Source organism: Choloepus didactylus, chromosome 11, assembly GCF_015220235.1.
Source record: "Choloepus didactylus isolate mChoDid1 chromosome 11, mChoDid1.pri, whole genome shotgun sequence".
Taxonomy (NCBI): Eukaryota; Metazoa; Chordata; class Mammalia; order Pilosa; family Megalonychidae; genus Choloepus; species Choloepus didactylus.
The window spans coordinates 39,820,267-39,847,224 of NC_051317.1; the positions used below are offsets into that span (position 1 = coordinate 39,820,267).

The 26,958-nt window shown below is 45.0% G+C and overlaps 1 protein-coding gene across 1 annotated transcript in view; it reads left to right on the forward strand.

Moving 5' to 3' along the window:
• The window catches only part of TRIO (trio Rho guanine nucleotide exchange factor), a 409,289-nt gene that overhangs the window by 345,646 nt on the left and 36,685 nt on the right, over window positions 1-26,958 (forward strand). Inside the window, 4 exon segments of the mRNA XM_037798879.1 lie at window positions 16,929-17,221; window positions 18,574-18,744; window positions 21,366-21,461; window positions 26,663-26,811. Coding sequence (XP_037654807.1) covers window positions 16,929-17,221; window positions 18,574-18,744; window positions 21,366-21,461; window positions 26,663-26,811 — 709 coding nt within the window.

Consider the following 26,958-nt stretch of genomic DNA (forward strand, 5'->3'; position numbering starts at 1 on the left):
CCTCTCCATCAGTGGAGATAAACACTCTGGGTAATTCTCTTAGTGACAGCGGGGGTCCGGCATTCCTGCACAGGATGATCCCTGAGATCTTAGGGAAAAGAATTAACTTCTGTGCAGTAAAAAAGAACAATTGATACATCGGGAGGCTGGTTCAAAGTCTCAGCCACTAGCTAGCTCTGTGGTCTTATCTCTCTGTTCATTTTCTTTGTGAAATGGGAATGACTGTGCAGTGCCCCACTCAAGGTAGCATAAACATCCCCAAAGTTTAGGCCAAAATATTTCAATGAGCAGTCTTGCTGACTAGTGGATCTTGAAAAGGCTTAGCATTCTTTAGGTAGATGGAATTTTGAATCCTGGCAATATTTTAGTTCCTTAGGAATTCTTCCGAAGGGACATTATTTAACTTTTAAATATACTGACATTTAATTGCACTGTTATATTTTGGATTTCTTCTAGATATATTTTTGTTCTGCTAACTCCCAAACTATTAGCAAACTATTAGGTGATGTTATTCAAGCTGTCACCACAAAATGTTTAAGTTAACATGGATTTGGAAAGGAAATGGCCCACCAGTGCAATTTCCATTAAAAATTTTCAATGACGACTTCATAGTAAATCCAGTTTGATTTCTTTTCATAGAAATTTCAAGACAATTCCCTGAGCACCATGTAATTTCAGAGTGACATTTTAATACATTTTGGTTCTACTTATTAAATGGATTTGAGAGAACATATATGCATCGGATTTGAAAAGGAAAAATGATTATGGGTGAAATCCAAGAAATAAACCCAGAGTAACTTTACCCAGCAAATCATAAAGACTGATTGCAAAGCCTTTTTTTAATACCTGCAGGCAGTCTTGGGAGTTCATTTGCTTGTGTCCCTTGGGGAAAAGGCAGTTTTTCTGCTTTATGGCATATTCAGTGGGACATTCTCCTTGTCCAGATGTGAATTCAGGTCACTTGGAGTGATCTGCCTGGAAGCCTATTTTATTTGCAAACGTTACCATCACCCATAACTTACACAGCCATAGCCAGGAGTTTTACTGCTGAGCAGTTATCAGGGAAGAATGCATGAGAAAGTAAGGTCAAGAACTGTAAATTATCTCTTAGAAGGCTTCCAATGGGAGGGTCCAGTTATACTGATAAAATAATAGAAATGCAGAATTTGTTCTCATTCTGAAATAAGTATCCCCTTTCATAGGACACATGGAATTTATTCGAGTGCTGTACATATTCCCCCAACTAAAACAAAGGAAAAAAGAATGTAGTGACTCTCCTGACATTAAACAGGTCCATATACAAAGTCAACTGTGTAATTTATACTTCTCGAATTCTCTTTGTCTTTTTTTTTCTTTTCTCCTCTTTTTCTTTTCTTTTCTTTTCAGTCGGGTCAAATGTCTCATCAATGCAATTTTTGTTTTTATAATTAAAGGAAAACATTTCAAATACTAAATGTAGGAGAATACTAAATATAGGGAAACGGTTCTGAAAGGACCCAGGTAGGGTCCCAGCATTGCCTGGTTAAAGTTGAAGATGCCGACACACAAGCTGTGCAGTTTCATGTGGTTTCCCGTGAGCACCCACCAGTGTTACACTGTCTCAGCTCTGGAGGCTGCTGGTTTCCCACGGGGCACCCAGCAAGCGCTGGGTGAATCCCTGTTCCTCTCTGAGCTGCAGCCCCTCACCCAAGGGTGCCTGCCCCTGCTGGGGTTGGGTTCTCCAAAGCTACATTAAAGATGTTTTTTCTTCCATATTCAGCAAACTGCATTTTAAAAGTAATCTTAATCTGTTTTCTCATTTTTCACTAATCAAAGATGTATTTAATTATCCCTCCAAGCTTATGGTGGCAGTTTTGAAAAAAGCCCAGCATTGCTTACTGATTTTATATAATCCCAGCCAGTAAAGAAACATGCAATTTTATTTGACATGATAGCCCTACTTATGGTGAATACACCATGTTGAACTATTAAGAACTTTTGAAAAGAATGTTAAGAACAGACTGAAACCGCCCAAAGTGCCCCTAAAGGTCCCAGGTTAGGGGCTTCAGACAAAATGACCTTTCCTGGTTCCAAAATTCTTTCCTGTTCCTAGGCAAGTACCAGGATTCATCATCTTTGGCTGTGATCTCACTCTGGCATGTGCTCTTTCTTAATACATCCCTGCAGCTTGGTTCAGGGGGGACATAAATTTATGGCCTTCTATGCTGAAGAATTTCCTCCAGGTGCTCTAGGTTGGCCCCTGGGGTGAAGAAGCAAGTCCGTAAACACAGCTGAGTTTGCCTGGGAGAAGGGAGCACAATCCCCGGCCGTCCATCATGCTCCTGTTCACTTTTCTGCTGTCCTCACATAAAACCATACAAACGTGAGCAGAGTTTATCACCCTTAAGTATTGCACTTGTGTTCATTTCTTTCTCTGGAACTTCATGCTAATTGTAAAATAACTTGGGAAGTTCACAGACATATGGGGTAGCCGAGGGAGAAGCAAACCCACAGGCAACCACTGGTGACAATGGACATGTTTCCTTCTAATATCTTTAAATGTAAAATGATGCACCTTTTATACAGACTTTTAAAATCTGACCATAAGAAATCATCTCAGTCATATCTATTGTCCATTTTCTCAGGTACACAATTGTAAAAAAGTTGTTACATCTTGATAAAATTAATAGCAATTCGTACTGTAGTAAAGATGAATCTATCAGTATGAAAAGACTGGAGTTATTCCCATATCTAAGGCCATGGCCATTGAAAAAGTTTACGGGACAAAGTATATTGACCCTGAGGCAACTTCCTCCGTCTCTTTTATCCCTGAAAGCTGGTGGATTCTCAGAAGCAGCAGCCCACGGCCCGGAGGCACACATGGAGCTGAATAAGGGCTTCTTTAATAACAGCAAGGCAACGTGCTTATTGTGATGTACAGACTCCAAACGGAGTGTTTTTCCCTCTGTCCCTCCCTAGTGAAAAGAAAGACAGCAAACAGTGCTCAGCACTTGTCCCCACCCCGCTCCTCCCTGCACATCACCGAGGCTGTGTGGGTGCTCCCTGCGGGGGTTGGCAGTCTGTCACTGGGACCCTCGTCGGGGCAGAGACGGGTGCCTTTGCTCCCCTGTGCCCCCAGCCTGCCTTCTCTCTTCCTGGGGTAACTCCAGGCTCTCCCTTCCTGCTGTGGACTCTCAGCTGCTGGACTGAAGTAGAAGTGTGGAGGAGAGAAGAGGGGGGCCGAGTCACCCCCAACCCCAAAGGCCCAAGGCACAGGCTGTAGAGATCCCTGCTGCTGGGGGACCCACGGGTCACTCCACAGACAATCGTCCCAGCCTCTTTCCTTTTGTCTTTGGCTTTTATGGAAGGAGTGGGGGGCCACCGTCCTCAAGAAATTACAAAACAGTAATTATTCTTACAAAAACTCTAGTAAGCCAGTGCTTACAGGCGAGTAGAGGAGACAAGAGGTCCTAAGCGGAAACCAGATGCAGCTTTGGGGTTACGGCCCTGAACCCCTTCTGTGCCTGGAGAGGGGGCTTGTCCTGGGTTGGTCTTTTTAACTCCTCAGGTGTGTGGCCAACACTTAAATCCCACTTTAGAGTTAGTTAGAGCAGCGTTTTGCTTTTGGTAGAGATGTTGCTAAAATATACTTGTAAAAGGAATTCCTAATTGGTTAGGACTTTTCAGTTTCTTTGTTTTTGAACTAAAGCCTGGAATATAGTATTTCTTTGTCTGGGAAATGGGAATAACGGCACAGCAGTCCCTCAGTGGTATCATAAATATCCCCAAAGTTCAAGCCAAAATATTTTAATGAGAAATATTCCTAAGATATTTGCTTTGTGGTTTGGGGAAAAATCATAGTTTCCTCGTTCTCCACAGCTGTAACGGTTTCTAAATTAATACTCCATCCCTTGAGACTCTGAAACGTTAGCTAACCTTCCCTCCAGATGACGTGACGAGTGATACTGCTTGGCAGGCTCATTGCAGAACATTCCAAGGCCAGTTTTTTCCTGAATGTTGTATAAAAATGAGTATGTTGTTATGTGGCTCTAGGAAAACATTTACAAGTTTGCATATTTTGGTTATATGTGGTCTTATGCAATTCATACATTTTCTAGAATGTAGCTAAAAAAACTTTTCCATGCTGACCTTCTGAATCTGGTCTTAATTAAAAAAAATATATATATATATATATATATATATGTATACACACACACACACACACACACACACACACACACACACACGAAGAGAAATCTGTCACAGCCTGAAATAAATCAACCGTGGAGTTTAAATCACTAACTGCAGAATTGTTCTTTTAAACCACTTTGTACAGGAGGGTCTTTGTATGTCCCCTGCTTCATTAAAAGTCATTTTCAACTTTAAAAAATCTACAAATTTCCCCCTCAAAAAAAAAAAAAAAAAAAAAAACCATTGGTTTTCTTTTTAAGAAAATAGCCTAAGGTATTTCTTTTTTTCCAACAACTAATAAAAAGACAACCAAAAGTATAAATATTCATTGTGAAGACCACAGTTCTAAATGTAAGCCTTTTTCAAATAAGAATAGATCTTTCAATCCTGACTATTCGTGTTTACTTTGATTATGCCTGTGAGTTGAACATCCATGTTTCCATGTTTCCTAACAGTATTAGAACCTCTGAACTATAGAAGCAGAAGATGAGTGTTGTGTGGGTACCATGTGAATGTCTACCCCTCTCCAAATTGACTTTCTTTCCCGTGTCTTAGTTTCCTGCGTGCTAAACAAATATCATACAGTGGGTTGGCTCAGGAATTTATTGGCTCATGGTGTCACAGGCTAGAAGGTTGGCTCCCTCCCGAGGTTGGTATCTTCTGGTGGCTGGCAGTCTTTGGGGTTCCTTGGCTTTTCTGTTGCATGCCAGTGAACATAGCAGCGTCTTCTCCTTTCTCTTCCGGGTTCCGTTGACTTTCTTCCACCTTCTGGCTGCTCCCCGTGGCTTCTCTGCCTGTGTCCTATTTCCTTTGGCTTTTAAGATCCTCAGCCCTATTGGATTAAGGCTCACCCACCTTCAGTTTGGGCACCTTAATGAACATCTTCAGGGGTCCTAATTACAAACGGGTTGGCACCACAGGACTTGTGGGGTGGGACCTAAACATGCCTTGCGTGCAGGATGTGATTCAGTCCCCAACACCCCGTAAGTGATGATTGTCTGTTCAGGACAGTAATAAATACTACACTGCTTTGAGGAACAATTTCCCAAACACAGAAAATCAAAATCAAGAACCCATTCTTTTGTAACAGAATCGTATGATCCCTAAATCAGAGTTTAAATGCTAAGTAATGTGGTAAACACAATGAATTTGTTTTTGAAATAATCTTTCTTTGTACAAGTGATTTTCATCATTAATTTTGTATAAAGAACAGCCATTTGACTTTTCGGGAACATAATGGATCCGAGCATCTGCAAAAGCCAAGCAAATAGAGGAGCATTCGGTTTTCTTGGTTTCTGAGCATTAAAACAACCCAGAGCCAAGAGCGGTGCTGCAGGATGTCAGTAAGTGCCTGTGTGGCAGGTGGCCTGGGTGTGCGCCCTAGCACCCACTCCCGCCTCCCAAGAAGGGCAGGCTGTCTTCCGAGCCGCCTGTTCTCGGGCTTAGGCTTGATGAGTGGAGTGGGAGGAGAGAGTGGAACTGGCTGAGGTTTCAGGAATCTTCCTGGGCCCCAGGGAACAGCCACTTCCGGTGCCAGGACTGCCGGATGGCGCGTCGCCATGCTCAGGGTGCACGCTGGGGAGCTTTCACCCTTCGGATGCCAAAGAGCCCGTGGACTGTGCGTGGACTGCGGAGCCAGCGGGGAGGGCGTCTTCAGCTGGCAGGGTTTGCTGTGTTTCCAGGATCGTTCACATGTAATTTGTTAAGCCTCTTTTCTTTCTCCAGGAAGGACTTTTTGAAACATCTGCTTTTGTCCTTTCGTACAAGTCAGGAATGAGGCCAAGTTCGCTCTCAATCATCACTGGCAAGATAGCTCCTCAGGAATTTTTTCTTGTGTGATGGCTTAGATTTTTGGTTGCAGAAAAAGTCTGCCATTCATCCCCACAAAAATTATATTTTAGGGACTAACTCACATAAAAAGCAGAGAAAATGACCCCATCATTCCAAGAAGACAGAAACTCCCCTCAAAGCCAGTGTTTTTCCAGCGTAGGGAAGACTCGCGTTAAAAACTAAGTCCCAACATAAAAGTGGGGTTTTAAAAAAGGAAAACTTACTTGCAGCATGGCCGTTTCCTGTAACAGTGTGCTTTGGGCAGTGCTGGGATGTCTGAGCCCTGGTCCTCCGTGGCCTGTCACTGGGAGACACTCCATGAGGCTCAGCTCTCCATCTGAACCACTGGGGGTAGGTACAGGCGAGCAGAGAAAGTTCTGGGGAGGAGGGATTGCGTTGCCTGGAACAGGGATTTTTACGTTGGCCTCACGTCACCACAGCCATCCTCCCCAGCCTCCCAGCCCCCAGGGCACAGCCGTCACCAAGTTCCTCTTTTCCTTTGGCGATGTGTGAGATCCTGTTCATCTGATTAGCCAAGCAAAGGAGTATGCCACCTGCTGCCATTTTTATTTAATTTCCTCATGTTTCTTCATTGGCAATTCAGGTGGTGCAAAAGAAAAGATCTTTAAAATGAGACGGTTTCAAGACTAGAATTATTGACAGGTTAGCATTCCCCTCTCAAGAATAAGTTGGAGAGGAAAAATGGTGCTTGAAGTTTGGCATGTATTGATGTAGCCGCATTTTCCAATGTTTATGTAATGTTTTGAGGGTTTTCAGAAACCACACTAACAATAAATTGCACTTGGATGTTCTCTAGGAGTCAAAAGAGCAGATCTGCGTGTGCGGCTTTGGGGGCTTGTTCCCTTCGGCTGGGGAGTCACGAGCCTGGCCTCTCTAGGCCTTCTCGCCACGCGACCCGCCGAGAGAATGAAAAACACCGTCACTGCTGTGTGGGAATGCGTGTGCTTTCAGTCTTTGCAAAGAAAATCGTAGAGCGAAGCTTTCTCACTGAGTCGGTTTCCACCAGTGCCGGGGATCCCTTTGTGTCCTGCCATTCAGGGTCACCCGAGGCCAGCTGCCCCCGTGGGAGCATATGGAAGGGGCTGCACGGGGGGCAGCTTGCTCATCTGCATTTTCTCAGGCAGCAAAGGCCATGTGTCCTTCATTATGGTGTAGCCATGGCTGTGCAGGGTCCCTGGTAGCATCTAGGGATGGGGGGTGGCTCATTGTTTTCCTCCATGTTTTCCATGTTTCCGTCATATTTGAAAGCTGTATTAAGGACCCACTCTGCACCCAATTGTGAAATAGTAAATCTTGCTTTTAATATTTTCTTGCCGTACTTTTCAGTCACTGCCACCCCCCAGACTAGCACTCGCTGCCTCTGCACAGTTTTAAATTTTTTAAAGCCTAGTTCCCATACTGACATGACATTAACAGCATATACAGCCCGGAGAACCCCGGTGTGTGCAGAGAAGGGAACAGCTGGGGCTGGGTAGGTGGTGGATGTGGCATCCCATTGAAGGCCACGGGTTAGCCCCAGGTGTGTCTTTGTTGTTAAGGAACAAATTAAGAATCATTCGTTCTCAAAGAGGGGAGATGGGTGAAGCGTACGAAGAGCAAGTGGCTGGTGTGAAAAACCAGAAGTCAGTCAAGTAAAGTTTCCAGGTACTTACTCACAAATAGAACGTAGATAGAAATTTGGAAAAAAAATTTTTTTTTAAATATTTGCTTCTGTATTCTGAACCATCAAAAGGGTAACCGTACTCACTGGACAGGTCAGCTTTCTGTTCGTTACCTAAAATTCCCCAAGTAATACCCCAGCTTCATCTCATTCATCATCGACTTTCCTTGGCACACCAGGCACCTGGCCTATGGGGACGTCAGTAATCACTGTGGAAAACAAACTGAAGCTGCAATGCCTAGGAGGTGCATCTGGAAGAGTAATTTATAGCTTAGCTCACTTTTTCATGTGATTTGCAAGAGAATTTCCAGTGTGTTATGGTGTTTTTTTAATTCCAAAAAATCTTACCTCGATTCCTAAAGCAAGAAATTAAAATCCAGCACTGAAAAGTGTAGCGATGGCAATCATTTACTCAGAAAAATTTGCCCTACAATACTAGAACCAACGTAGTCAGCAGTCATGAGCTGGCAGGGGTTTGGGGGCTGCTGGAGGCCGGGGCACCTGGTTAGAGCCTGTCCACTCTGCTCTGAAATAGTCTGAGGGGTTGTTTTTGACATTAGAAGCAGCTGCCCCAAAGTGTCGTTGAATTCTCTTTCTCTAGCAAATAGCAATGCCTGCTAAACAAACATTTCTGTTCATCCTTATTAGAATTTTAGATCAGCACTCGGCTTTGAAAGTTTGCCCCTGAGTTGTGCTTATCCTGGTTAGAGAAGTTATCAAGACATCATTGCATTGTTCATTTGGCAAATATTGTTGAACACCTACAGTGGGCCAAAACATAAGGATATATTTCTTTACAACTAACTAGCCAGAACCACCAGGGAAAATCTTGGGAGGAGATTCGGAAATAGGAGACCCATCCGGTAGGGACATCCCGTGGGATCCACTGGATCTGTCTGTGTGGTGACGGTGCTGCCTCAGATGTGACCCAGCTCTTGGCACTGGCCCATGTGTGGGTCTGGCTGACAGTGCACGTGCGAGGGATGCCAGGCAGAGCATGCGCCATGGCCTGGCGAGGCCCCGCAGCACCAGCCACCAGGAGAGCCGCCTTCACTGTCCGCTGGGCCTTCTGCTGGTGTCCCAGGGCTGCACAGCTGTCAGGTGCTCGCTGGCCACCTCGCGTCTGCACATCATCCTGCTTCCTTGCCTTTTGCAATTTCCTTCTCTTTCTATGCAGAAATGTGAGTATTGTCTCATATTTGTGTAGGCATTAAGTTCACAAAGGCCTTTTTTGTGCACCCACAGCACACATGCACACACACACACACACACACACGCACAACCAACCCTCCCGGCAGCCCAGTAAGGCAGAAGGAAGAATCACTGCCATTAAACCCACCAGGAAACCGAAGCGAAAGGTCAAGGACTGTAAGATACCCACAGCCAGAACGCAACAGTGATGGGGTTTGAACCACAGCTCCACTGCCTTTAAATGTCCATTAGTCTAATATTTATTGAACACCTGCATGTGCCAGGCAGCCTTTAAGCTCTAAGCAAAACCTCTGCCTTCCTGGAGTTTATCTTCTGCCGAGACTAAAATGGGAGAGATCCAGAGTGCTGCAAAAGAATTGCATAGGTTTTGTGAAGTGTTTTCAAACTCAGGGTCTGGAGTTTCTTATTTTGTTTACTCTCTCACTCAGCAATCCAGTTTTACTCTAGAACACATATAGACGTCTTTAAGACTTTTTGCTGTTGTGAAAATGAGGAAAGGGTTAAAATAAAGTGGGCTCCTTCTTAGGCTGCAGCTAGCAGGATATGGTCCTTTGCTTTTTTTCTTAAATTTAAAAAAAAAAAGTGCTTTATTAATCACAGATGTCCAGATTTACAGGCTGTGACTAGAAAGGGCTTTCTCTTCTCCCAGCAGTTGAGCATTGTGTATATTCACTTGGTGAAGCTCTTTCCTGTGTGGAGCTGAAGGTCACGAATCCTGCGTTCCCCTTTTTTTCTTCAGCTTTTTCTCCTTTGTTTTAGGAAGAATTCTAGCGTGGACTTTGTATGAACTCTGACTTCAGCAGAGAAGCCATCCATGTGGGATTTTTTTGTTCCCTCACAGTGAGAGGAGATAAACTTTACCTGATTTTCTCTCTTGGCCCTTGAAGCAGATCACAAATGGCTTCCTCATGTACACACTTAGGCATCTTTGTAAATGACTGTGATGTGCCAAGAGTATCTTAGCTGACGTTTTCCTTTGTCCTGTTAGTGAGGGACAAGCCGTTAAAACAATAGGAACACAGTGACGTAAATAGTCCAGGTTACTTCAGTCATGCCCTATACATGAAGAATGGTTTTTAGTACATTCTAGGCACCACACTAGGCCTGCAATTTTAAAAATGATCCAGCCCTAATTCCTGCTTTCTAGGTACTGACAGTTTACATAAATACAGTGTAGTATGTTCTTTACTACCCTCCTGCATCTACAAACCTCACTTTACAGTTTATAAAGCTCCTTCGTTCCTGTTATTTCATTTAATCCCTTACAGCTGGTGAGATGAGGAAACTCAGGTGCCACAGGATTTGCCTGGGACCTCAGCTGCTGAGTGGGATTGCCAGGCTCTAACCCAGGCCCTTTAACGAGTCCAGGGTTCTCTCCGATACCCACAACTGGTCTTTGATCTGGACCCTGAGCCAGGGGCATTTCCCCGAGTGGAAAAGAGGAAAGTGCATTCTGGAACGAGGCCACAACACAAGCTGCATTCTCAGAGACGTGGTGGTTGGGAGGGGTAAAAAAGCAGGAGGCCTGACTTCTTCCGAGAAGGTAAGGTGGGGTGGGAGGGAGAGAGACAAGTACCCAAACGTGGGACACAGAACAGATGTAATTGGCTTGAGTAGCCAGTCATGGTCCCTGGGCCAGTTCAGGGCTGAGTCCGTCAGCACCCACGCCCACCCCACACGTGAGGGTGATGCTGACACCCACCCCCTGACCTGCAAGCTCACCGAGGCCGCGAGCAGCTCCTAGCACCTTGCTTGCTCTTCAGTGCTGAGGAGTGTAGCGTAACAGGTGAGCGAGAGACAGGTGTTGGAAGGAGAGCCTGCATCTACTCCACAGTATCATCTCTTAAATAAAGAATTCGCAAGCCCGTGAACATAACTAAGATTAGAAGCTACCTAGAGGTGCCTTCAAAGTGGATTAGGATATGCTGCTAATTCAGGAAGGGTTGACCTGAACTGTCAGCATGCTTAGGCTGGGAAAGGGAAACTGGGAAAATTGCAGATAACTGGTAGTCTGTTCACGCAGTCACCCCTCATCATTCATTCACCGTGCGTTGCTTCCACCCCAAGGCTGTGCCAGGAGCTGCCAGCAGTGGCTGTGAGCAGGCCAGGAGGGTCCCTGTCCGCCTGAAGCTTAGAGTACAGCACCGGGGTGGCTTCCTAGTGCAGTCACCCACCTCAGGACGTGCTGTCACACGCAGTCACGTGAAGCTGCGACCACGGGGCTCTCTCCCCCTGGGATTGCCCTTGCTCTTTGGACTGAGCCGAAGTCTGGTTGGGAGATAAGGAGGTGCTCAGGACGGGGTGCCCCCGACGGGTCCCTGTCCCACCGTGGTCACCTGGGCTCCGTCCCCAGGCCCAGGCCCAGCGCCCAAGAGCGTTGGGAGCTCTTCTGGAACCGCAGCCGCGCACAGCCCAGTAATTTAGGTCTTCTCAAGGAGGCCTAAGAAAGTAAAAGCTCCATGTGTTGTGTTATTTCTGTTGTTCTTGTGACCAGTCACCTTGGTGACCTGACTTCAACTGGAGAGACCAGTGAGACCTGTGATTTTAATTCAGAATTTGCAACAGAGTAGTTGGTCAAGTGGGCCGAGTCTGTTCTTACAATAACTAAAAATAATAGCAGGTACTTGGTTTCATTCTATTAGTGAATCTATTAAGTTTAAATCATGCTTAAGCCTTTTAAGCTACTGATTTGTTCATTGTGCCTCATGCCAACAAAGAGCAGATCAACCTAATCCACTGATTTAGGCAAGAGGAGTTTCTATATTGAAGAAAAAAATCTAATTTATTGTGTTTTCTGAAAGTGTCAAATAGCATGAAGAATTGAGCATTATTGTTAAAGTAGAAAGAGAAGGTGTTATTTATCTATTTTACTTTGATAGTTGGTTATTTTCTTTTTTCATTGCTAATCACCGAACATTGTGGTTTGTGTATCAAGTTCATACTAAACAAAATGTCTGCTGATCTTAGAGAAGCTGCTTATCCCTTCCTAATAGCAGTGCCACAGATCCTTTGCATCTGGTCGGTGGCTGGCAGGCTGCAGCCTTGAGCAGCCCTGCCCCCTCCCTGGCCAAGGATGGGACGGTTACACCAAGGCCGAGCTATAATGACCAACCTGCCAGGTGAGAAGGAAACCTCATTTCAACCAGCTTCTCAGTGGGCCAAGAACCAAATCCTAGGCAGCCAACCTCACAGAGAGAAACTAGGAAATTACGTATCTCGTTTCTTTTTCTTTTTGAACCATTTTTATAATGACCAGCGCCTTTCCCAGGCAAGGCTTAAAATGCACAGAGAATCATCCGCGTGCACCCAGCTAGGTCCCAGAGAGCATCACTGGACTGCAGTGCATTTTTTCGAGCCTCCTGAGACCCACTGGGCCTGCTGAGCAGTGGAGAGGGCTTTGCTTTAGGGAGATTGCCAGCCCCCCTGCCCACAGTCGCTCCCCTCCTCCAGGAGCTCTCCCACTTCCTGGTAACCCTGGACGTTTGGGCTGGACAGACAGACCAGGTCAGAATTCCTCACAGGCGCCCACTTTTCATCATTGCTTCCAGGCTGTATCCTCCAGATGTCTACTTGCAAGCATAGAAACATGCGTGATGTTGATTTGTAAGCCTGGGTGGTGTTCCCCATTATTTGTGATGTAGAAGCGTCTGCTTATGATTGTTAAGACCTACAGTTGAAGAAAAAAAAAAAGAAAAAAAAAAAAGACCTACAGTTGATTTAGTTTTGTTGAAGTAGGTGAGCCTCAGTTTACCTGAGGAACACACTCCTCTGTCCGTGGCAGTTTGTCACATCCTCACCCACCTGGGGCATCTCCACCTCCTCCTTGGTGCTACCTTTCTTGTTCTTTGCCAGGTGCAGATGTTCAGCTAGTGAACACATGTTGAAGAAATGACTGTCCTTCAATGTGGGCGGTGAAGCAGCTTGCTCTGTTTCTCCAGGCTGGTGATTTCCAACATTTCCATTCAGCGGGTACCTAATGTGCACTTCCCACAGGCCAGCCATTGTGCCACACGGCCCTGGCGTCAGGAAAGAAGGCAGCTGAGGCCTCTTATATTCCATACCTAAAGACCAGATCACTGCCAAATCCACGCAGCCCTCCCTGCTCCCTCATCTGTCTCCCCTTGTTCTCAACCATGAGCCGGGTTCACGCTGCTCCTATAGCACAGGCTGTATTCCAGCATTCACGATAATTAAGTGAAAATACTATGCGGGGGTCCCATAAGTGAAGAGTTGAGACTGTAGTCCCAGTGGTAAGAATAGGCCTTGGCTCTGAGTCACAGCCCAGTAAATGACCCTGAAATGTGTCACCTCTGAGCCCAGCACAGAGTCCTGATAATAGTTGGTGCTTAAAAAAACATTAGGTGAATAGATTATCATCTGGCATGTGGATTCTCCAAACCCTCCTCATTCTTGTGTGCTTTCCATTGTCGACTAGGAGTTCCTGAGGTCAGGACTGTGCCTTCCTGAGGTGTCCTTCATCCTAAAGCAGCACCCATGACGTCCCCAGGAAATGTTTACGGCTTTAATGTTGCTAACTTAATGGTTTCATTCTCTGCCACCTCTTCCAGATGGTAGCTAAGGAAAATGCGACGTTTCTCTATGCAGAAGCATTTTAGTAACTCCCATTAAAAATATGTCTGTGCGGTTGCTGCAAAGGAGAGGCTAGGCCTCCCTGTATTTGTGCCTAAGAGTCTCCTCCTGAATGCCTCTTTGTTGCTCAGATGTGGCCCTCTCTCTCTAGCTAAGCCAACTTGAAAGGTGAAATCACTGCCCTCCCCCCTACGTGGGATCAGACACCCAGGGAAGTGAATCTCCCTGGCAACGTGGAATATGACTCCCGGGGAGGAATGTAGACCCGGCATCGTGGGATGGAGAACATCTTCTTGACCAAAAGGGGGATGTGAAAGGAAATGAAATAAGCTTCAGTGGCAGAGAGATTCCAAAACGAGCCGAGAGATCACTCTGGTGGGCACTCTTACGCACACTTTAGACAACCTTTTTTAGGTTCTAAAGAATTGGGGTAGCTGGTGGTGGATACCTGAAACTATTAAACTACAACCCAGAACCCATGAATCTCGAAGACAGTTGTATAAAAATGTAGCTTATGAGGGGTGACAGTGGGATTGGGAATGCCATAAGGACCAAACTCCACTTTGTCTAGTTTATGGATCGATGTGTAGAAAAGTAGGGGAAGCAAACAAACAGACAAAGGTACCTAGTGTTCTTTTTTACTTCAATTGCTCTTTTTCACTCTAATTATTATTCTTGTTATTTTTGTGTGTGTGCTAATGAAGGTGTCAGGGATTGATTTAGGTGATGAATGTACAACTATGTAATGGTACTGTAAACAATCGAAAGTACAATTTGTTTTGTATGACTGCGTGGTATGTGAATATATCTCAATAAAATGATGATTAAAAAAAATAAATAAAGTAAATGGAAACTTTGAAAAAAAAAAAAAATATGTCTGTGCGCATGCGTGCACACACAGACACACACACACAAAGGAGAAGAGAGGTTATTCCTCTTAACTGAAATTCTGTGTCGATGAGTTGTAACCCAACGTGTGCCTCTGAGAAAATCTAGATTTTTAAGAATGAGTGATCCTGCCAAAAATGCATCATCTGTTTATGGAAGATTCGTGGGTTGGGCCAAGGAAGGAATGGGGTGGCAATTAGACGGGGCTCAACTTTCTACTCCTGGCATCTGGAGCAGGAGTGGGAAACTGTTCTTACCTGTAATCACAAGATTGAGAGGAGTTGACTCGCTTGCTTTTTAACTGCAGCATGCAATGGTCTCCAGTGCCACAGCATGAAATACAGCTAAGACAGGTATCTGTAGAAAGGAAGATTTTCAAAGGTTAATTTTGATTACTTTTAAGGCTTAGAAGATTTAAGAAAATAACAAGTGTAGCAGATGAGTTTATTCTTTTTCATCATTGCATTTTCTCAAGTAAACCACTTTGCTCCATTTATCCCCTTCCTGTTTTGGAGAACTGGAGTCAGGTGCTCAGGAAAGAGCCAGGCATGGTCAAGGTCACCAGTTTTCACCTTGTAAAGTAAGGCCTCAGCATAGCTATAGACTTGCTGTCAGATGTTACCTAAATTGTGTGTATCCCCCTTTTCCTCTTGAAAAATCATCAACCCAGGGTTGACTATAATTAGCTTTTTTTTAATTAAATTCAGTTTTATTGAGATATATTCACATACCATACAATCATCCGTGGTGTCAATCAACTGTTCACAGTACCTTCATATAGTTAATGCATTCATCACCCCAATCTATTTTTGAACATTTTCCTTACACCAGAAAAAATAAGAATAAAAAATAAAAGTAAAAAAGAACACCCAAATCATCCTCGCCCCCACCCCTCCCCACCCCACCCTATTTTTCATTTAGTTTTTTTCCCCATTTTTCTACTCATACATCCATACACTGGATAAAGGGAGTGCGACCCACAGGTTTTCATAATCACACTGTCACCCATCATAAACTACAGTGTTACACAACTGTCTTCAAGAGTCAGGGCTACTGGATTGCAGTTTGATACTTTCAGGTACTTACTTCTAGCTATTCCAATACACTAAAACCTGAAAAGGTTTATCTATATAGTATGTAAGAATGTCCATCAGAGTGACCTCTTGACTCCCTTTGGAATCTTCTCAGCCACTGAAACTTTGTTTCATTTTGCATTCCCCTTTTGGTCAAGAAGATATTCTCAATCCCACAATTCTGGGTCCAGATTCATCCCCGGGAGTCACATCCTGTGTTGCCAGGGAGATTTGCACCCCTGGAAGTCAGGGCCCATGTAGTGGAGAAGGCAGTGAGTTCACCTGCCGAGGTGGCTTAGCAAGATGGAGAGGGCCACATCTGAGCAACAAAGAGGCATTCGGGGAGACTAGTAGGCACAATTAAAAGCAGTTTAGCCTCTTCTTTGTAATAACAAGCTTCACATGGGCAAGTCCCATGATAGAGGGCTCAGCATACCAAGCCATCAGTCCTCAGTGTTGGTGAGAGCATCAGCAACAACCCGGGTGAGGAAGTCCAACACCTCTGCATTTTCCCCCAGCTCCTCAGAGGGGCCCTGCATGTATATTTTTATTCTCTGCCCAGATTACTTGGGGATGTGTCACTATGTAATTAGTTTTTAGAGCCAGTGACAACATTCGTTAGGATGTATTTTCTCTGCAGCATCTTGGATACTTGAGAAGGGTTTCCCCTCCTCACATTGCTTTTTAAAATGTGCCATTGTTTTAATTGTTGCTGGTATTTGCTCCATGTGTCACTTTTCTGTGGGCAACAGCAAGGACACCTCCTGCTTGTAGAGTTCTGGGGAGTTGGGCCGTGAGAATAGGGCCATGGCTGGGCTCCCCCTAAACCAGTCCACTTTGCTCTCCATGGACGTGGTTGCTCTTGTCACTGTCCTCATCCTTGACAGTGAAAGAAGCAACTTTCCAAATGCACAGTTTGTCACAGAGTCTGACTGGTCAAATCAATTCACATCTACACGGCCATATGTAAAATTATAGAATGTGCTTCTATTCACTGAGAGTCAAAATACCACCTTTATCTTATCTTCCAGCATTAGTTTATGGTAAGTATGTCAATTTATGAAGCTAAGATATTTCGTTTAATTTCCTTTCAAGTCTTCTTTCTTGGCTTTTGTTTGTCAGGAAAATCCATGCACATGATTGAAAAATTCTGTCCTCCCCTGTCTTTGAGCCTTTTTGAGTGGTGAATGGCATTTTGAAGCTGTGGTCAGGATACCGGCCTTCACAATTGGCGCTTTGGGTTCTTTTAGAGGAGGGTGTGTCTTGAGAACGATCGTTTCTAGCAGAACTCACGTTTGATAGTGTTTACCAAGTGTGTGTGTGAGAGAAGGGGGAGCCGTCCTCTTACATTTCTACCCCGTCGTCAAGGAGCAGGCCCAGGGCATGCTGGCCAGATGGCGCCGGGAGCGCGGACCCCTCCTCCCCAACCCCCCCGGGCACCTGGGCCGAGTCTGGTAAAAGTCTCCGCTTCCCTCTCCCGTCAGACTCGCTGTCCGTCTCCAGCAACGATGCCAGCCCGCCGGCCTCCGTGGCGTCCCTCCAGCCCCACATGATGGGCGCCCAGAGCTCCCCCGGCCCCAAGCGCCCCGGGAACACCCTGCGCAAGTGGCTGACGAGCCCCGTGCGGCGCCTGAGCAGCGGCAAGGCCGACGGGCACGTGAAGAAGCTGGCGCACAAGCACAAGAAGAGCCGCGAGGTGCGCAAGAGCGCCGACGCCGGCTCGCAGAAGGACTCGGACGACAGCGCGGCCACGCCGCAGGACGAGACCCTGGAGGAGGTGAGCGCGCGCCGGGGCGGGCGAGGGCCAGAGCCTTCTCACGTTTCCCTTCAGTCCTTCCAAGGCTGTAGGGGTAGCTGCTTGTCTCCCGAGCAAACCAGTTTGCTTCCGTTTTCCTGAACTTACCCGGAAATGTCGGTGCCGTATGTCCCCACTGAGTGCTCTGCCTGGCAGACGTGGACTCTGGGGGACAGGACTGGGGAGGTGCGGGGACGGCAGGGCCCACTCAGGCTTCTGATGAAGAACCCAGGGGCACGAGCCTCACCCCTTCCTTGGCTTCCGCCCTCGAGGCAGAGCCAGCAGGGCCCATCGAGGGTGCCCAGTGCACCAACGTGCCGAAACAGCATGCCAGGACACCTTGGCAGGGTTCCTCGGGAAAGCTCCAGTTTTGCACAGGGAAGGAATATGGGATGTTCACATCCTCCTGTTTCCTTCTCCCCAGTATCTGTACTTACATCTTTGTCCTGAGTAGAAAACATGATGAATTTACTTTGCTCACCCAGTGGTAGACTCTCAATTATTCCCACGTCACCTGAGATAAATGGACTTAGGTCAGGCAGTAATTTTTTTGTATCTCCTTTTGTTCAGGGGGTTTAACTTACACTGGCAGAAAGAGTAATTCCTTCATGATCCTCAGTATTTGCCTTTGAAGCATGGGCCTCATTGGGGAGAGGCCCTCAGAGCTTCTAACCTGGGCTCCCGGGCCCCTCAGGCTGGAGGGAGAGAAAGGACAACATTTGTACCATTTAATTTGCTTTGCACACACCTGTTTTGGGCTCTGTTTTTCTTGGCCGTTATTTTGCCATTGGTTTTCACTGGAGTGTACAGTTCATCATGTATTTATGTACCTGTTTTATGAATCTATGTCATCTTACCAGAAATAAAACTGAATTTTTTTCCTAAAAGCAAGAAATGAGGAAAACAAATGTGCCACATGATTCAGATCCTTAACATGCATTTTGGATCATATTTTTCGCTGTACCCTTGTTTCATTGTTCCAGTGAATTTTACTCTAGTTAGGTACCAAAAAATAACATTAGGCAATGGGACTGAATTGACATGAGTGTTGGGGGTGAAATGCAGAACCTTTTTTTGATTGGCTTGACAAAGATGAGATGGGTTGAAAGCCTAAATGATAACGTCGGCAGTCCCTTCAAAAGGCATGCTCAGTGTCCCTTTTCCACTCCAGCTTGGCGGGAAGGAAGGGAACAAATAGTCACCGTCAAGGTTGGAAACTGCTGATTTCTGCCATCTCGGGGTCTGCCCTTGCAGACCGCAGGATTCAGGTTCTGGGAACCGATGTCGACAGTCACAGCCTAGAACATAATGAGCAAATGTGGATTTGATTTCAGAGAGGCCGAAACGAGGGCCTGAGCAGCGGCACCCTCTCCAAATCCTCATCCTCGGGGATGCAGAGCTGCGGAGAGGAGGAGGGCGAGGAGGGGGCGGACGCCGTGCCCCTCCCCCCGCCCATGGCCATCCAGCAGCACAGCCTCCTGCAGCCAGACTCGCAGGATGACAAGGTAACCTGCCGCGGGGGCGCAGGGGGGCGCGTTAGGGGCTCCGCGCTGCGGGGGCGCACCCCTGGCCTCTAGGGAGGGCTGCACGCCAGCCTCCTCCAGGAGGTGAGAGATGCCTGGGAATGGGGTGCTTTTCCAGGCAGATTCAGCCTGTTTTCACCCCAAAAGTATGAATAATCAAGTCCATTTAAAATCAGCAGTAGGCCAGCAACATGCAGTTTTTCATACACATGTGGGTGTATAAATGGATTCAATGCATTTTTAATGATCTTCCAGTATTTGTTACTTTTAAAGTAATTTTAATTTTTCTTGATATATTGACTCAAGTCCTTGAGAGAAATCACATACAGTCTGCACAGTTGAGCCTCCAAATAAATCCTAGGCCATCTCATTCTCTCCGTTAGTGTCTTTGTGTAGAGGTTTTTGTTTAAACATGAGTTCATATTGCTGTCCATTTACTTTTTCCAACATGCCAAACATCAGTTTGTGGGATCAACCTGTTGGAGTGTGAGGATAGTTTTCAAAGTGTAGGGATAAGTTGAAAATCCAGAATCTTTTCTTTGGGTATATGCAGAGCTTCAAACCAAGTAAATCATTTCTTCTCTTGAGTTTTTACAATCTAAAAGTGTTTTGTACATCCCAACTGCAGAACCCTAAAACCAAAATATCCAAAAGGAAACCTGGAAAATGTCACTTGCACAACCTGTCTTAACATTTTGGCCCCATTGAGTGCCTCAGAATTGTCAGGTGTTGAAAACCATGGTATGGAGCAGTACAGGTGATTTTTTTTTTTTTTTTTTTTTTTTTTTTGCAATAAATACGTTTCTGAATAAAACAGATGTTTTCCACACTTTTTCTCCATGCTTTCCCCTGTTTTCCCTCCCTGTTTGTCCTCACAAGGACGAACACAGTCACTTGCTAGACTGCCCCTGTTTTGCTGACCTGGTACCTGCCACAGTTGAGTGGCTGAAGGATAACGGCTGAGGCCTGTCAGGCGTTAGGTTCGGCCAAAGCCACACATTTCTTCAGCCCCTCCTTTGCAGAAGTCTCTTTTTCCTCCCCCCTTTTTTAACACTCCATCCACAGTGAGGGCACGTGCAGGTCTCAGAGCGGTGGTCAGAAGCTGAAGCTTCTGGTTTGGATTTGAGCCCTAGTGTTGGTGCCTGCGGGGTGGCAGGTGAGAAGGCAGGGGGCCCCAGAAACAAAGGGCCTGGGCCCCACTGCCCCCGCGTGCACTAGAAGCAGCTAGCCAGGAGACTGGGCTGCACTCTTTTCTGATAGTACGTAAGCTGTTTTGTAGCTTCCTAAGCTATACCTTTTTTAAAAGGAGAAAGAAATGCTTGAATCCAGGTGGCTCTCCCAACCACGAGGTCCCAGGCCTTGCTAACCTATTCTAATAGTATTTTTCTCCATTCAAAAATGAACTGCACTATATTTTTCTGTTTGATAGAATCATTTTTCGGTTATTGTGTTACTTCATTGAGTATTATCAATAGCAATACATTAAAAAAGAAGCTATAGTATTGTTCCCAGACAGTCTATTATCTTGTCACTAATTTTTGGTTTTGTTCTGTTTTCTCTTTCTGTAAACTTTCACGGCAGCATTATGTTGATTTGTGTTCCATGTCTGTTTTGGCTCAGTTTCCTTACCTTTCCATTTGAATTTTTCTTTGTTTTCTTCTCCCCATATTCCCAATTTCATTAGACCACACCAACGTTTGTTTTGCAAAGTGCATATTTTGACCCTCATACATAAAAGCCTCGTTGTAAATGTATGACCCTCTCCATCTGCTGTGAGAAATGCATCGTTAGGGCAGTGACCTGGGCCGCATGCATCTCTACTGGCCTTAATATGAAGCAACGTTCATATTATGCCCCGCATTCTAGTTTCCAATTAATTGGCGACACAGGTAATCCACAAACAGCCATTGTTTGAGGATTACTGAGACTTGAATCTAGTAGCCCCTCAGCCAGGCTCCTTTCCTGCCAACTCCTTTGCACCCTCGATCCCAGCCATAAATGGCCTCGGGTAGCTTGTGGGACCACAGATCTTCTGTACTCTGCACTAATCAGTGGGGAAATGGATGGCACAGAAAATGGTGAGCTTGTCCCCCCTCTCTTCCCTGTCTGGTCAGTGCCCCATCTCCTTCCCTTTTCTTTCTTTTTCCTTTCTTTCCTCAACCCCAGAAACAGAGTAAAGCCATTTTTATTATCCTGTTTTCTGGATTATTTAAGACTTTAAGCTTTTCATTCTTCCATTGGTCAGATTCTGTATTTTTTTCTCCTTAACCCCAGCCGAGCCAGCATTTGCAAAAGTTAGAGTTAGGATATTCCTGTGCCCTCTTTGCAAAACATCATGATGTTACATGACTGCGGATTAAAAACAGACTTTGTCTGCTTTCCACATGTATCCCAGAACAGGTTTTAGTTAACATTTCATGTCAGAATATTGTAAATTAAAATGGATGACTTTAAATAAATGCAAACAAAGACAAACTCGTGGTCTTTTGGTCTGGAATTACTTTCGAAAAGATATCGAGCTTACAGGAGAACTTATTGTCTGTCCAGTTACTAACACGAGGCCTTCCCCCCTACCCCTTTCTTTTTCCTAACTTCTTCCATAGGCCTCTTCTCGCTTATTAGTCCGCCCCACCAGCTCCGAAACGCCGAGCGCAGCAGAGCTTGTCAGTGCAATTGAGGAACTCGTGAAAAGCAAGATGGTAAGGCTTCCCAAGGAAAGTGTGAGATGGAGAAGCTGCTCTAAAGTGCTCCTGCACATGGATTTGCCCTTTTCCATGGATAGCTCTGGTCTTCATGATGTGACTGTGGCATGTTGCACAGTTTGGGAATCTCCAAGACCACCCTCACTACTGATACCCACTGCAAGTTCAGGGATCATAAAGATCACCTTCAGGTTCAATAATTTTCCAGAAGGACTCACAGACTCAGTCTTTGAGTCTTTGCAGCAAAATGATCAGATTAAAAATCGGCCAAGGGAAGAGGTGTATAGGGCAAGGTCCAAGAGAGTTTCAGGCTCAAGCTTCTAGTTGTCCTCTCCCAGTGCTGGTGGACAGATGGCACTAGCCTCTTTCGGCAGTGAGCTTTTGGTGTCCAGAATTTTTATTGGGGCATGGTCACATACACATGGTTGACCACCCATGTGGCTTCCCTTAGTCTCCAGCCTCCAGAGATCACAGATACCGTGTGGCCCAGAGCCCCCTACCATGTATCACATAGTTAGCATAGACCGTCTGGTGTGGCCCAAGGACCCAGGAAAACAGAGACAGGTAGGACATTCCAAGGGCTTCAGGGTTACCTCCCAAGAGCCAAGAGCAAAGGCTAAACTTGTTTTGGGGCAACGCCAACCCTTTACTGTGCACATAGTGACTGCAGACCCAGCACTGTCATAGCAGATGCGGTCAGTTGCAGTCTTTTCTGAAGACATGCTCAGGGTTCCATAGTAAAAGCCCTGAGCCTCTCCCACCAACCCATTCTCCAGAAGTAACGGAACAGTGTGATATGTTTTCCACCAACATTTTCTTTGCATATATAGTGTGTCTGCACACACTTTTTTCTTTCAAGATGGGTTCATTCCATTTTAGGAATCTAATACTTAACGCTTCTTGAGGATCTTCCCACATCAGTATATACAGATTTACCTCTTTCCTTTTAATAACTGTATAAAGTTACATATGTGGATGCAAGAATAATAATAATAATACCACCAAAGGCTTACTCTAGACCAGGCATTATGCTAAGTGCCAAAGTTGTGTTAATTTCTATATTCCTCACAACAGCCCTAAGAGGTAGTAGGGGCACACTATTGTTTTCTCATTTTACATATACAAAACCCCAGGCACATGGAAGGTTTTAAAACTTGACCAGCTAGTAAGTGGCAAAGCTATCCTTATACAATAATTTATTTAAACAGACCCCCTTATGATATATACCTAACCTGTTTCCCATTTTTCACTATTGTAAACAATGATGTTCATGACGTGTGTGAGATTGTATCTGTAGGGTAAATGCCCAGAATTGGAATTGCTACATTGAAAGAGTTTACTTCCTTAACATTAGAAATTTCTCTTCCTTCCATCAAATATTAGGTAGTGGATATATCATTCCCATTTCTTTATGAACAGCTTCCAATGAAACTGATTGACCAGGTCAAATGGGAATTCTATAAAGAACAATTCGGATGGACACGTGTTGCCCAGTCATAGTTGGGAATTTCTTCCTGAGCAGTCACGCTGTGTTCTGGAAAGGACTCGGTGGGCTGTGAAGTTAGGCGGGAAGGTTACTAGGATGTGGTGGACAACTCAAGGACTCTGACTTCACTGACAAGAATTTGGAATTACTCCATAATGAGCTGAGTTACAGCCACATCCTTGATCACTCTTTAAAGACAGTTCTATTATTCCATTAATGGTGTAAACTGAGGGTGTTTATTTAACTCATATCCAGTGAGCTTTCAAGCACCTTAAAACACTTTAAAATCAGCCATTTATCCACATCAATTATGTGGTCGTTAAAGTCATTCTTATCTGATAATTGAAATAGCTTTCCCAAAGAATTTTATGAGGCAACACATTGTTAACCGGGTCATTATTCTGCAAGTATTTAAATTGCATTCCATTTTAAGAGATCTGTGATTTACTTGTAATTAATCTCAGCCAACTTCCCTCAAACAGTGAGATGTATGCTGTGATTCTCTCGTGGTCTCTTTTTGGCTTATTCCCCCTTTTCATTCTAGGGAATTAAACTAACAGTGAAACTAAGTTATTTCTACTCACAGTAGGTCTCTTCTTAAGAGGCAAAGAGCTACTGGCGTAGTGGAAAGAGGGTAGGTTTGGGAGCCAGAAGGACTTGGGTTCAGTCTCCTCCTACAAATTAGCCGAGTTCACTGGGCAAGTTCCTTAGGCTAGGAGCCTACATCCCTCAGCTGTAAACTGCTGTTTGCTAAACCCCTGCTGAGGCTCCATCCACGTAGGCATTTGCTGGTATCTTCCCTTCCCCTTTGCTTTACAGTGATGGACTCATCCCTTCATTCTACCATGGGATGTAACTTGGATTTTACACTCTTTTTGTGGTTCAAAGGAATCATAATGCATGCATTGATTTCCTGTCACAAATGCTCTGATGTCAGACAGGAACTACTTTTTATGACTGTAAACTCAGTGAGTCAGGTTAATATCCTTCAGCTTATCCTGCTCCCTGGGGCCCTGAGTTGCCCTCTTGTGTCTCGCCTTGTGCCATGGATCCTTAGCTGCCAAAGCTGGTTTTCTTGTGGGAGATCTCCAAGGCTACGGCACCTTTGTAATTGGATTTGAACATGACATCGTTTATCCCCCAGAAGCTATGTACTAAATTCATGCGATTGGGGAAGAGAGGGGAGATGGCATTCAGGTGATACGCAGTAGGATGTTCAAAGGACTGAACCTCCTAAACCTAGAACCTGGGGATTCAATCTGAAAAATTAAAACCACCCTGAAAACTGTTCGGAATCCTTTCATGTCCCCAGCCTCCACATTCTTGTTCCACCTGGATATTGTAAAGGTTGTGTATCTTTCCTGAGTGTTGGTAATAGGGTTATAGTAGCCATAGCCAAAGTGACTGTTTGATCTTGACTCTGGGGTTTCTTTCTCTTTATTGTTTTAAATGTAAAGGAGATACAAGAAATAATGACACCTCTTACTCAGGATGTGAGAAGAACAACAAAATAAGCCAAAGGAAAGCAGAAGGAAGGAATTCATAAGGAATTAAAGGAGAAATTAGTGAGTTGGAAAACAGAAAAAAGTTAGAATAATAAATAAAACCAAAAGTTTGTCAGAGAAAAATAGACATCATCTAACGTCAAGATAATAGAAAACACAAGTTAACAAATTAAGAAATCTAAGGGAGGAGGGTATAAACTGAGGAAATTCAAATAATCGTAAGACATTACTTGGTTCAACTCCCTGGGAAATCTGCATGAAACGAGCAGTTTTCCTTAGAAAATACAATTTGCCAAAACTAAACCTCAGAAGAGATGGAATAAGAGATAGAATATCTACACAGACCTATTTTCATATAAGAAATAGAGAACACTTCCAAGGACCTTCCCTTCAAAAATCAGCCAAACCCAGAGGGTTTCACAAATTCAAATCTGTCAAGTCCCAGTAATTCCTGCTGGGAGGCAGCTTTGGGCTGTGGGGCCTCTTCACTTGCACACCGTTTGTGCGAGCAAAGGAATAGGCAGGGTTGAGGGAGTGAATGTGAGACTGTGCCCGCACCCTCTCGGATGCCCACCTGGGTCCAGGCGAGTCACACCTGAGGACAGGCAGCCAAGACGGTGGTTTCCACCCATGGTAGAAGGGTCCCCATGGACACCTCTGAGGTCCCTGGCTTTCCCTCCTCACTGTCTATCACTTTCATACAGAGATTCTTTTCTTTTTTTTCCTCACTGTTTAAGTGAACAGAACTAAATCTAATGAGCATCAGCTCTTTCCCAGCACATCTAGACGAGTACAGTGCAAAGCTTCCTTCCCTTCATCTCCCAGGCTTCGGTTCTCCTGTCAAAGATCAACGTGATCTGACGAGCACGAATCAAGCTCTGCTTCTTAGAGTAAAACGATTTGTTTCCAGTAAAGGTTGATACCTTTATTTAAAATGGCACGATCTTCAAAGTAAACTCAGTTCCTCTACTAACTTGTGTCCTACTTTTCATAAATGCTATCGGCAGTTGGTGTGTTTTTATAGCTCTGTGGGTTTCATTTAATAAGATTGAATGTATAGATTTGTTCTCAGAGCTCTAGCTGTGCTTCTTAGTAATAAAAACTGATTCAGTCTGTTACTTTATGGGGAGAAAATAGGATCAGCAATAGCAGTTTGAATTTGTTATGACGTACTAAATGTACTTACAGTTTTTTACTGTGCTTTTTGTGGAAAGAAGTTAGTCACCATTTTTCCAGTTCAGTCCACCAGTACCTCTGGATCATTGCTGTGTCCAGCTGTGTGCTTTGGAAATTTTAAAAGGATTATAAGCCACTACCCCAAGGAGCTTTTGACTCCAGGTCAAGAAACAAAACTAAGTGGTACCAACTAGAAAGTAATCGATTGCTGGTCATTGCCACATTAATTCAGGGAGAGAGCATCATCCACATTCTAGTCACAGATTTATTGAGCACATATCTTTGTGTGAGGTTCTACAAGGATACAACTATGAAAACAATTACTTGCAGAAACTAAAATCCAGTGTGGGGAGAGAGTTCTGGATAAATCATCAGTACACGCATGACTGGTTCTTCCTGTAGAAGGGGTAGAGAGGAAGTTGCAGGTGTCCCAGAGGTAAAGTGAATTTTAGCTGGGTGAGCTGTGCGCACTGGAGTAGGAGGGAGGCAGCAAGGCTGCATGTGCAATCAGGAAACAAGCCACATTTGTTGAAACTGAAATATAGATTGCAGGCATTGCTGATAGCCCAGCGACGAAGAATAGGGATGCCATTTTTCGGGGGGGGGGGGGAACTTGCTTGATGAGGCGGTTCACCTGCTTCTGAAGTGGCCATGCTTTCCTTTGGCAGGAATACAAATCAAAAAGAAAAAAGGTTTGAAATATGTGATCTTAAACTGCAAATTTTACCCAGAAATGGGTACAGCACTCTGATATAAACAAGTTGTATTACTTCTACTTGTTAATGCAGATGAATCCATTATCCTTTTCCTTCTAACTTGCCTCTTTTATCCAGCTCTTCTTAGTCAGTTTTTAAATTAAGTGTAGGTTTTGTTTTGTTTTTCTGCCAAATGCTGTGTAATTTCACAAACACATGATTTCACTATTTTACACCCATAGGCCCAGTATTTTCTGACTTGGGAGGTGTCCTGTCCTTATTCTCGCCTCCCCTAGGCTGGAAGCAGGAGGCACTGACCGTCTGATTTTCCTCCAGGCCCTGGAGGACCGTCCCAGCTCTCTGCTCGTGGACCAGGGGGACAGCAGCAGCCCCTCCTTCAACCCTTCCGACAACTCGCTCCTCTCCTCCTCCTCGCCCATCGATGAGATGGAAGAAAGGAAATCCAGCTCTTTAAAAAGACGGCAGTAAGACAGACATGTTCCTGTGGTCATTGTGGGGCGCGTGCCCTTCTGTCTGTCCCCTGGAGAAGGGGGGTGGGGCACGTCCATGGAGGAGGAATCGAGGGTCCCCGAGTGACTGCCTGCTCCTTTGTAAACTCTGAGGGCACCGTC